The 13,160-nt window shown below is 35.4% G+C and overlaps 1 protein-coding gene across 1 annotated transcript; it reads right to left on the reverse strand.

The window, feature by feature from the left end:
- LOC143655081 (olfactory receptor 4F15) lies at positions 1–939 on the reverse strand. Its single transcript, XM_077126623.1, has one exon. The coding sequence runs from the start codon at positions 937–939 to the stop codon at positions 1–3; it is 939 nt and encodes a 312-aa protein (XP_076982738.1).
- Between the last annotated feature and the right edge of the window lie 12,221 nt (positions 940–13,160).

Genomic DNA, 13,160 nt, shown 5'->3' on the forward strand with positions numbered 1-13,160 from the left:
TTACAAAATCTTTCTGTAATGCACAAGGTGACTACCCAGTCTCTTCATGGCCACTTTCATCTCTTTGTTCCTGAAGGTGTAGATGACTGGATTCAGTAGAGGAGTGATAAAAGCATCAAAAATAGCAAGATACTTATCCAGGTGTGATGTGGGAGAAGGCCATGTGTAGAAAAACATCAGTGGCCCAAAGAACAAAACCACCACAGTTATATGAGCTGATAAGGTAGAAAGGGCCTTGGATGAACCACCAGAAGAATGTTTACGAACAGTGGACAGAATGAAGACGTAAGAAATGACCAGTAGGACAAAGGAGCCCACTGAAATGAGCCCACTATTGATGGTCACCATGAACTCCAGTTCTTGGGTGTCTATGCAGGCAAGTCTGAGGAGCCGCGGAAGGTCACAGTAAAAACTGTCCAATACATTAGGACCACAAAAAGGCAAATCTACCACAAAAAACAATTGAACCATTGAGTGGGAAATGCCAATAATCCAGGAAGTAACTAAAAAGAATAGACACACTCTTGGACTCATGATGGTAAGATAGTGGAGGGGCTTGCATATGGCTACATATCTGTCAAAGGCCATGGCTATGAGCAGCACCATCTCAGTGCCCCCAACAGTATGATTGAAGAAGATCTGAGTAATACATCCCCAAAAGGAAATGGTTTTATGTTTCTTGAGAATATCACATATCATCTTAGGGGCAGTGATTGAACAAAATAGCATATCAATGATGGAGAGGTTAGCCAGGAGCAAATACATAGGAGAGTGCAGATGAGCATCCAAGATTACAGTGAACACAATGACAAGGTTTCCCATCATGCTTGCAAAGTAGAGCAAAAAGGAAAACACAAAAAGGAGAAGCTGGATCTCCCATGAATTGGTAAGTCCCAGGAACACGAACTCTGATACTACAGAGTGATTTGTCCCATCCATTGTTTCAGACCCAGACCATTTTTCATGTAACTTAAAGGAGGAAAGAAAATGAGAAAGAATTACCTTGGCAAGTACCAGTGTTCAAGAAAGAGAGATGCCAGTCTGTGAAAACGATTATCATATTAACATTTCAAAAGGCCAAATAACTTTCACCACATGCACAATGGACTTCAACTTTGAGGGGTCATTTATTTTCCATACAGCATTATAGTTTTAAAATTGCTGCTATTCTATTAGTATTTGCGTAGGGTTGATGGGGATAGGAGTATTGGGTAGTGATTACCAAATGGTAATGTGTTTCTTTGGGGGTTGATGAAAATGTTCTAAACCTGACTATTGTGAAAGATGCACAACCCTTTTATACTAAAATCATGAAAATGGATAAATGGAATGGTATATGAATTGTATCCTAATAAAGTCATTATAACAAGAAAATGTACCACAATTAAATTATTCTATCACTTTAACTATTTCTCTTCTGTTTTTACCTAATGTTACATGCATATTTCCTATTTTCTACTGCACAGTGCATTATGCTTGGTTGGAATAGACGGTCATCTTCAAATACTTCTTTGAGGGTGATTATATATGAATGGATGTGATTTCAGCCATTCACATGAACCTCCTCACAATTACTCATGTTCAGCATACAAATTTCAGTGCTTCTACTCCATAAACCACTGCTCAGTTAGAATCTGATTTTTCATTTCTTCCTTCAACTTCCAACATTTCTTTTATTCTATTCTCCAACCTATAAGAGCCAATTCACAAAAAAAACAAAATCATACCTCATTTGTGAAATGTCCCAAATCTTCCTGAGTCTCTACATTCTTAATACACTATTTATTTTACTCTACCTCTCATGGTTATTTAATGCTCATCTTTCCAATTAAAATGTGGATTCTTGGAAGCAAGAATCACATCTGGCTCATATGAGTAGCCCCTGCCACATTCACAATCATCAATAGTGACTAACAGTAGTGTTTCACACATGTTGAATGAAGGAAGAAATTAATGGAAATGAAGAATGACACTAGAGTCAAAAGATTGTATTTGTGTTTATGTACTTGCATATATTCAGTAAAGCTTATATTAATATTATGTTTTGTGATGCCAGTAAGGAATTATCGCAAAATCCAAAGTCTTATTCCTTTATTGTTAACCACACAAAGTAACAATCACACATGATAATTGTCAAATAAAGACTTTGTGGTCTCAATTTTTTGAAATAGTCAAGAAAGGGTTAGTTAGTATGTTTCAAAATGAGAGAAAGCACTTCATTTTATGACCAATTCATCCCCACACTCAAAAAAAAATCTCAATTTGTTACAGCAATGTGGAATGAGCAGAAATAACTAACCTCCTCTTCAAATAAAAATATATACTCCTTTCACCCCAAATTTGCGGGCTCTGTCACATAAAGACAGTGTTGATTTTTTTTCAAAATGCTTTTGTAATGGATTAAAGAGTGACAGAATTAAAATATTTCCTGAAAAGAGAAAGTACAAACAGTGGTTTGCACTTGGAGAGAAGACAACAATTGAACAGTAAAAATAAAGTCCAGAAAGGGAACTAAAAGACAATGGGCAGTTCTCAGCATGCAGAGGTAAGGCAAGATCACAATTCCTCAGGGATAAAAAGAATGCTAAAGACAAACCATCAGGAGTCCGCTGTTCAAAGAGATGTTACTAATTTAGTGGAATAGCCATGGTTTTCCAGTGAAATAATTTACAAGGAAGAGATAGAGGAAGTGACCCATTCATTACTAAAAAGATCATTGGTGGCAGATTTTTATAACATAACCAAGAACACCTGATTCCCAGTGAAAGTTCTAGGAATTAAATAGCTTTTGGAGTAGTTTCTTACTGCTGCTACAACAAATTATCAAAAACAGTGGCTTAAAACAACACAAATGTGTTATGTTACAGTTCTGGAAGTGAGAAGTCTAAAATGGGTCTTATGGGCTTAAATCAAAAGTCAGAGCAGAACTGTGAATGCCTGCATTCCTTGCCTTGTAGTCCCTTCCTCCATCTTCTGCCTCTGTTATCTCATTTCCTCTCTGACACCGACCCTCCTGCTTTTTTCTTATTAGGCCCCTTGTAATAACTTTGGGCCAACCCAGATCATCCTGGAAAATCTTTTCTCAAATACTTAATCACATCTGCAAAGTTTCTTTTACCATGTAGGGTAATATATCCGTAAGTTTCAGGGATTTGGACAGGAACATCTTTGAAGGGTCATTGTTCTGTATACTACAGTTCTTTCTTGTGCACTTGTATTTTGGGGGGAAAAATAAAATCTTAAAACTAAGCCATGAATCTGATAGAGGGAACTTCAGACAGCCTGTCAGAAAGGTGGGAGGGATATGGAGGAGTGAGGGATAGACAGCACCTCCTAATGTCATTCCCAGCAGTGCACACAGTGGATTCTGATGTCAGCAACATGTAGGACCAAGCTTAGATAAATTCTGTATGTGAATAATAGAAAGGAAACTATCATAATCAGCTAACCCATATATTCTTAGACAAGTAGCTATACCAAGTATATATCTGAAACTCAGTAGTTCTCTGGATGATTTTTTCATTCATACAATAAATATTTTTGAGTGTCCAGAAAGCCAAATCTAGTCTGATGTTGTGTACATATTATTGACACGAATTAATGCCTTTGTGAAGTCTATATTGATGACTGAAAATGCAATTTTGGTTTGCTACATACAGCTCTTTCTCCTCCATAAAGGGTAACGAGACTTGAGGGAATTCTAATGCATCAAATACCCGAGGAGTCTCAAACACTCTGCTTACTTCTAGTTCACGTTCCAACTTAAGGAAGCCTCTCCTCAATGTACTGACTTCTTCCATTTCCTGAGTTCTTGTATGCATAGCTTTTATTATTCTATTCAATTTTTTCAGTTGTTTTCTATTAAACATGCATTGATTTTATTGTCCCACATATAATATTAAATGTTCAGGGGCAGATTTCATGGATCTTTGTGCTGATTGTAACTGAAAATTAATTAATTTGTGCTGACTGTAACTGAAAAAAATAATTAACTGAAAATTAATGCTGGGTGAAATATTTTTTGGCTTATTCACTCATTCATACAAAATATACTTATAGAGCATCTATAAAGGGCCTATGTATTAAGCTTGGAGATAACAAAAGGTCAGAAATAGAACAGATGTCAATCTTGGAAGAACCCATATTCTAGGATGAATTCCATATATGTATGTTGAATAAATTAATGAAATAAAAAAGTAAATGTACATATATATAAGAGGAGGCTCCTAAGGTTATCAGAACAACTTAAATGAGAGTTACATAAACCATTTTATGATTTATAAAAAAGATGTATGTCATCAACTCTGAACTAACTAATCAAAACTTGCTTAAGAAAGAGCAGAAAAGCAAGGCAAAAAGATTACTTTCTGAACATTAAGAGGGAAAAATGTTTCTATAAAAAAGCTTTTTAAGGCTTCCTAGAAATATTAACAACAGTGTGAGAATATACTATGAAATGGGAACAATAATGGTGCTTCCTCAAATTCGAATAGCAAGAAAAAAAGACAAATCAAATTAACAAAGAAAACGTGGTAAACATGACTAGTAATAAATTTTTAAGGAAGAAAATTATAAAAATTAGAATACAATGCATTGCATCACTCAGAAAAAAAGATGTATGAGATTCTGTGTGAAAAACAGATGAATGAGATTCTGTGTAATTAAAAATATATACGAAGAGCCTAGTCAGAACACAAGGTAGATATAAAGAAAAGTAAGTTAAATACATTTTTTTCAACAGGAAGGAAATTCATAGAAAGATGAGTAAAAGGAAGACAATGGGAAATTAAAACATCAAATGTGGCAGGAGAACATGATGCCAGTCAGATATGAAACAAAAAAAGGAAAATCATGATAAAAGAGAAGAGGTGGTAGCAATATACAATATTAAAATTCCCTGTGCTCTAAAATATTTTCTCCTCGGACCCAAGATTTGAGTCACTTTGTTTTAAGTTAATGACTGCATGTCCTAGTTTTCTTACACTGCTAAGAAAAGGTCCTCCCTTAAGCTATAATAAGCAAACAAGTCATCAGATGGCTTTCCTTAGTTCAGACCTTATGCATGTAGGAAATGAGAGTTTCAATGTTAAAGGAATACGTGATCTATTTTAACCTCTCTTTACCCAAGGAAGATGAGCTTTCATAGGTTAATGCCATAGACAGGTTACCAGCAGATAAGCTCTATATAGGAAAAGGGAAAACCCCAGGAATGAAAGCTGAAACTGAGGGAAAAAAGGAGAAATGGGGACAAAGACAAAATGCACCTGCTTTATAAATCCTTAAAGAACAGATAAAGGGAAAGTAGAACAAATAGCAAATATCAGTAGGTCGGGAGACTTACCAAACTCCTGTTTTCAAGACTTAGCATTTCTTGAGTATCCATCTAATGATTATGAGCAATAGTCCTTGAATGGCTTCAAGAGGGAGACAAAGGTAATGGATGGTTGGTTAATCTGAAACATCACAGATCATCCATGGAAAGAGTATGTGCTCTGCTAAACCATTGCCAATAGGGGTATTCTGTTTTGACTTCCCTGGCTTTTTACTAATTATTGCTCTCAAGAATTATAATGACATGACATGAGTTTTTGCCACATTTATTTAGATTGCTTAAATCATTATGATATATGACAAATACAGGCTCTTCAGCAATTTCAGGGAATCATTTCAGTGTCTTGATCCACGTGGAACAGGATGTGGGCAACCTCTTAGAAGAGAGTCAGTCATTTTACATTTTATGAATTTTTGAAAAGAGAGAGATGCTCATTATCTCCAATTAATAAAAAATCATTGAGTTGGAAGTTATCTAAAAATATTTTTGACCCAATTTCTTCCTTCTGTTTTTCTATCCAGGACATGTCAATTCTTTCTCATTTACAAGGTTTGAAAATTTGTTTCCTTCCTTGGTTCCTGTTTTTTTTGTTTATATAATAGTCTAAAGGTCTTCCTTATGAACAGAAAATCTCTCATCCTTTCAAATAACATCATGTCCACTTAATTCTGTTTCTGTGGATATAAAAAAGTTGTCAAAAACTCTCTCATGTAAATGTTTAATATCCTTGAAGTGAGTAAAAACAAATAAAGATCATTCATTTCTACACTCATTTTAATTACCTTAATTCCTTTAGTCATTTCTCATAGGATTCATCATCTACGCTTTTATCTCTGTAACTGTTATCTAAACACTCCCATTTTACCCCCAAGCATCTCATTGCAGTGATATAGAAAAAAATTCTGATTCTGGTTTTGAAAATAAATACAAAAACAGGAAGTTTGATTGTTGGCCATTAAAATTCAGTTTCGTACTTTTTTCCTCCATTCCTCCATGCTAATATTACTGTTATTACATTAATTTAGTTTGGTGTAGGTTGGATTCCTGGATGGTTGTCTTCTAAGCAAGGTTTCAATCATTTTTTATGAATCTTGATTCTATGAAATTGGGCTTTAGTTTTATACAACTTGAATCTATGAAATTTGGCTTTGTTTTATAAAACTGCACTTATCACTAGTACCTATCATTATAGCTTGGATTTTCTCTAAAGACAGAAGTAAAACAAGCAAGAAGTTTGTAATGAAGACAACAAGCATATTGTCTTTACTCTCAGTGCTAATAAATCCCCCTAATAACCCCTGGATACAGTTAACAACTTAATCTACATACTAGTCCTGACATAAACCATGGCAGCATGCAGACTCCAGAATCTGCAACATGCCTTCAGTTGTACCTTTGGATCCCCAAGACATTTCCATGTGCTTTTGAAAACTGAGACTTAATTCTCATTCCCCATAACCAGAATCATTGATATTTATTCTCCTGTTGAGCTCAGTATCTTCCCCAGTACCCACACCTCACTTCTTCCTGCCTGTAGGTCAACGCTTAGCTGATATGTGCAAAAAAGCCAACAATTACACATGTCTTCCTTGTCACTGAATTTTATCTAGTTTAATATCTTCTTCCTGTTATGAACTTCATCCCCAACCTTTTCCCTGTACCTATTTAGAGACAATTATTTCAAGCACACAGAGGTATATAAAATGTTTCTATAAATAGAAAAAATATCTAATTAAGTGCACTGGAGAAGAGTGACCAAATAATGCTATAGTGACCTGGGACTGCCAAACTATATTTAACTAGTCAAGGAAATTATCTCCTAGAAATATATTTGGTGTGATCAAAACCACAAAGGGAATATGCTGATAATGGGTTATGTAAGGGGAGAATGACACTGAAATTAAAAAAAAAAAGTATTGCTTTTTCCAATACCTGAATTTGTCCAGCTATTTAATTTCTCTCACTGTAATTGATTTGAAGTGATGCCTCATTGTTGTTTTAATTTTTATTTCTATAATACCTAATAAATTTCAGCATCTCTTTGTGTATTTAGTACACTTAGGAACTTTCCATTCTATAAATTATAATCTTTGCTCACATTTTTCATGTTAATTTCTATATTCTGGATCAATTTTCCTTGTCAATTTTCCCATTGCAAATATCTTCACCAAATCTAATATTTATTCTAATAGAAAAAACTTGCACTTGAGATCTTTCACGCCCCTAGGTAACAAAGAAATGCTCCTTTTTTCTACTATTTATTGTTTTCTTTTCACTTTTGCATTAAAGATCCCACTAGAATTCACGTAAATACATAGTAGTCATTCAGTTTTGTGTGTCTGGATAGTGAGCCACTCATACCATTTATTCACAATTCATCCTTTCCTCAGAATTTATGATGTTACATTAAATTTATATTGATTCTACTTAATACATGGTTTAATGTGGTCTCTCTATTTATACCATTTCTCCATTTGTCTATTTTTGTGACATCACATTGTTTTCTTACTATGATTTTAGAATTCTTAATGCCGAGTAAAGTCCTTCAATCCTCAAACATTTTCTCAAATTTGACTTAACTATTGCAGATATTAGTTTTCCATGTAAATTTTATAGTATGTTTATTGCTACAAATCAAAAAATATTCACTAGAGTTTACTGGAATTACACTGAATTTTTATATAAATCTGGGAATAATTGATAGCCATATAATGCTAGGCATGGAATTGGTTTCTAAAGATACACCAATTAAAAAGTATTAAGCACTTTCTCTAGTCACTGCCTTTACAACTTTTCACTAAAAATAACATTAAAAAGACATGTTAAACCTACTTTCTGAAGTCCTTAGTTCAGTCCCTGCACTGATCAAGATGGTGCAGCATGGCACTTCAGGGCTGTATCCCCACACAGAGACTTAGAATACACAAGAAGAACAGGCAGAAATATGTTTCCAAAAGTTCCAGATAACAGTTAAAGGGATGTTGTAACAGGGCAAAAAGCACTGAATCAAGAAAAATGCTACTAAAAACAGGTGGTTCTTGCAGCATCCTGGTTGGCCTCTTCCTTATCTCTTGGCATGCTCAGAACAGAGCCCACAAGCATTCCCAGTGCAGACCTCTTGTCCAAAATCTAGAAGGAGCAGAATAACCCACATGCATATATTTGTGGTATGTGTGGCCCACTATGTCTGTGATGCCTGAGGGACACACCATTCTAGAACTTGCCTTACATGTAGCCCTTCTTCAAAATGCCATGGGAGAGCAGTAAAGTCATGCAGCCTCAGACAAGATACTGCTAGCTGTAGGACATACAGTCTAGTACCCAATACCAAGAGAAAATGCTTTTTAATGAAAGAGTAGACATTTGTAACCATGTAAACAGAGGAATTCCTAGGGCCAAATGTACATTCCAAGACAAGGCACAAGTGCAAAAAGGATCAGGGAAGCTCTTATGCTTTGGCCTATAGCTTTTCTCTCAAGTCATTGTATGGATACCCTCTGAAGAAGAATGCTTGCAGAGGCCTACATGCATAGATGTGTGTGTGTGTGTGTGTGTGTGTGTGTGTGTGTGTGTGTGTGTGTGAGATTGTTCCTGCTTTGCAAGGAAAATTTGTCATAAGATTAGCTTGAGACAAGATTAAGGGTCGGGTGCTTCAGAGTCTAAATTCAAAAGATAACACATTAAAATATCAAAATGTCCAGGTTTAAATAAAAGATTACAAAACACAAAGGAACAGCAAGCAATGGCCAAGGCAAATGAGATGAAAACATTAAAAACTATCAATGAGAAGGATCAGATCTGGAAGACTCTTAAAAAGTGACCCTAAATATGCTCAAAGAACTAAAGGAAAACATGAACAAAGTACTAAAGGAAATGAGGAAAATGATGGATGGACACAAAAAGAATATCAATAGAGAGATGGAAATTATGAAAAGGAACCAAACAGAACTGAAGATCACAGTACCAGAAAAAAAAATTGATGGGTTTTGCACCATATTGGAGTTGGCTGAAGAAAGAATCAATGACCTTGAAGATAAAACAATTGAAACAATGCAGTCTAGGGAACAGAAAGAAAAAAGAATGAAGAAAAATGAATAGAACCTGAAGAATATGTGGGACACCATCAAACACACCAATATATGTGTTATGGGAATCCCAGGAAGAGAAGAAAGAGAAAAAGGGGTAGAGAGAATATCCAAAATAATAATGGCTGAAAACTTCCCAAATTTAATAAAAGGCATGAATATACATACCCAAGACTCAATAAACTCCAAAAGGGATAAGCCCAAATGGACTCATGTTGCACAACATTATTATGAAACTGTCAAATGCCAAAAATAAAAAGAATTCTGAAAGCCACAAGAGAGAAGCAAAAGGTCATACACAAATAAGTCTCAATCCAATTTAGTGATAATTGCTCATCAGAAACTATGGAGTGAATGTTCTAAAAATGATCACAGTGAAGAATACACAACTATGTGATGATATTGTATGTTACTGACTATTTAATATGGCTGGACTGTGTACATGTGTAGATATTTCTCAATAAAAACATTTTTAAAATGAAAATTTTAAAATATAAATTTAAAATGAGAGAAATATATAATCACAGAAAAACAAAAGCTAAGGGAGATCATCACCACTGGACCAAACCTACAGGAAATGCTGAAGAGAACTATGCATGTTGAAAAAAAGGGACACTACAAAATAGATCAAAGTCATATGAAGATATAAAAATCTCCACTGACAGTCATGATATAGGTAAATGTAAACAGTAGTACTGTTGTATCTTTGGTTTGTCACTCCACTTTTTACTCTCTGCATGAGCTGAAAGGCAAATGCATAAATGTAGTGATAAATTAGTGGTTTTAGATTCATAATGTGTTAACATGTAATTTGTAACAAAAATTACATAAAGATGAGGGATGGCACAGTACAGGAACATAATTTGCTTATACCACTGAAGTTAGGATAATGTCAAACAAACAAGGTTATTATAGATTTTGGGAGGTTAAATTGAAGTTCCTTGGTGACCAAAAAGAAAATATCAGAGAATATACGAACTCATAGAGACACAAAGTAGAATACAAGTTGCCAGGGACATAGAGCCAAGGGAATAGGGACATAATGCGTAATGGACATAGGGTTTAGGTTGGGAGAGATGGGAACTTTTATATGGAAAATACTGAGGATACTGCATTATTATGAACATGGGGACATCTTTGGCAAGATGCACATTGTACATCAGCCTGGAATGGGTGAAGGACCAATATCACAGTCTAGAACTATAAATAAATTCTTGCACACTGTGGAAGCTGGTGCCCCTCTCCTGTCAGCATGAAAGGTTGACATGGAGGCTCTTCCAAGTGGGAAGCAGAAGCCCTCTATTTTAGAAGCAATGGAAGGCAAGGTCAACCAAACTCCTATTGTGCATTTAATTAACAAATTTGGACTGCAGAATACCAGCTGTGAGCACAGATAGATCTACAATGCAAACAAGAAAGAAACGGATATCTAGAACAGCCCCTCCACCAGTAGTGAGGAAGCAGGCTGATGGAAGAAAAAAAAACATAGGTTTATGTTGTTGGTTGTGCTAGAATACTGAAAATGGGCTGAGATCCAAGAAAGGGGGCACAAAGAGTTGAGTACCAACACAGATTCCAGATTGTCAAACTTAAGCTGTGTACCAGCACTGAGAAAGTATTTATTCTTTCCATTTCTTTTTTTTAAGATGCTCATTGAATAAAGCAGCAGGCATTCTCAATTTTCAGCCCAGCCACAGGCAAGGGTGGAATTAAGGAATGACTGAGAGAAAAGTAACTAATTCAGTGAAGGAGACAGTTTCTTAAAGGGTGTATCTTCCCAGATAAAAAGGGTGGGAGGGGATAGGCTAAGCCTACTTAAAATTAGGTCCAGAGTCTTCACAGGAAAGTTTTTCAACCTGCTGGGTCTCACCCTCAGGGAAAACTGACACAGGTGACTCCTTCCCCGTGAAAGGAGGCCAGTTTATTCCGGGAAAACCTGGCTGGAGTCTGTAATACCTATGTAGACCCTCCTAAGTTTGGGGAAGGAAAAGGTACTTTACAAGCAGGATAAGAAATAGGAAAACAAGAACTGAAAAATTACCCGCTGTTAAACAAAACTTAAGCTAGAGGCCCAGAAAAAGCTGAACTGAAGGTCACAGAACAGATAGACAACAAACTCATCTAGCAAGAAAACCCTAGGTAAGAGAAGAGAAAGAAATCTCCAGAATAAACTAATTAAGGTAATTAAATGTCCAGACACCAGCAAAAAATAACAAATCACACCAGGAAAATTGAAGATATGGCCCAGTCAAAGGAACAAACAAATAGTTCAAATGAGATACCAGAGCTGAAACAACTAATTCTGAATATATGAACAGAAATGGAAAACCTCTTCAAAAAACAAATCAATGAATTGAGGGAGGACATGAAGAAGGCAAGGAATGAACAAAAAGAAGAAATGGAAAGTCTGAAATTACAGAACTTATGGGAATAAAAGAGACCGTAGAAGAGATAAAAAAAAATGGAAACCTACAATGGTAGATTTCAAGAGACAGAGGTTAGAATTAGTAAACTGGAGGATGGAACATCTGAAATCCAAAAAGAAACAGAAACTATAGGGAAAAGAATGGAAAAATATGAGCAGGGGCTCAGGGAATTGAATGACAATATGAAGTGCACAAATATACATGTTGTGGGTGTCCCAGAAGGAGAAGAGAAGGGAAAAGGAGGAGAAAAACTAATGGAAGAAATTATCACTGGAAATTTCCCAATTCATATGAAAGACCTAAAATTACAGATCCAAGAAGCGCAACGCACCCCAAAGAGAATAGATCCAAATAGACGTTTTCCAAGACAATTACCTGTCAGAATGTCAGAGGTCAAAGAGAAAGAGAGGATCTTGAAAGCAGCAAGAGAAAAACAATCCAACACATACAAGGGAAACCCAATAAGACTATGTGTAGATTTCTCAGCAAAAACCATGGAGGCGAGAAGACAGTGGGATAATATATTTAAATTACTAAAAGAGAAAAACTGTCAACCAAGACTTCTATATCCAGAAAAATTGTCCTTAAAAATTAGGGAGAAATTAAAACATTCTCAGACAAAAAGTCACTGAGAGAATTTGTGACCAAGAGACCAGCTCTGCAAGAAATACTAAAGGGAGCACTAGAGACAGATATGAAAAGAGAGAAGAGAGAGGTGTGGAGAAGAGTGTAGAAAGAAGGAAAATTAGATATGATATATAAAATACAAAATGCAAAATGGTAGAGGAAAGTACTACCCAAACAATAATAACACTAAATGTTAATGGACTGAACTCCCCAATCAAAAGATATAGACTGGCAAAATGGATTAAAAAACAGGGTTCTTTCTATATGCTGTCTACAGGAAACACATCTTAGACCCAAAGATAAACATAGGTTGAAAGTGAAAGGTTGGGAAAAGATATTTCATGCAAATAACAACCAGAAAGAGCAGGAGTAGCTATACTAATATCCAACAAATTAGATTTCAAATGTAAAACAGTTAAAAGAGACAAAGAAGGATATTATCTACTAATAAAAGGAACAATTCAACAAGAAGACATAACAATCATAAATATTTATGCACCAAACCAGAATGCCCCAGAATACGTGAGGCATACACAGCAAATACTGAAAAGGGAAATAGACACAAATACCATAATAGTTGGAGACTTCAATTCCCCACTCTCATCAGTGGACAGAACATCTAGACAGAGGATCAATAAAGAAACAGAGAACTTGAATATTACAATAAATGAGCTAGACTTAACAGACATT

Source organism: Tamandua tetradactyla, chromosome 14 (genome assembly GCF_023851605.1).
Source record: "Tamandua tetradactyla isolate mTamTet1 chromosome 14, mTamTet1.pri, whole genome shotgun sequence".
Lineage (NCBI taxonomy): Eukaryota > Metazoa > Chordata > Mammalia > Pilosa > Myrmecophagidae > Tamandua > Tamandua tetradactyla.

Coding starts and splice junctions, on each gene's coding strand:
- LOC143655081 (XM_077126623.1), bottom strand. CDS start 939: ATGGATGGGACAAATCACTCTGTAGTATCAGAGTTCGTGTTCCTGGGA.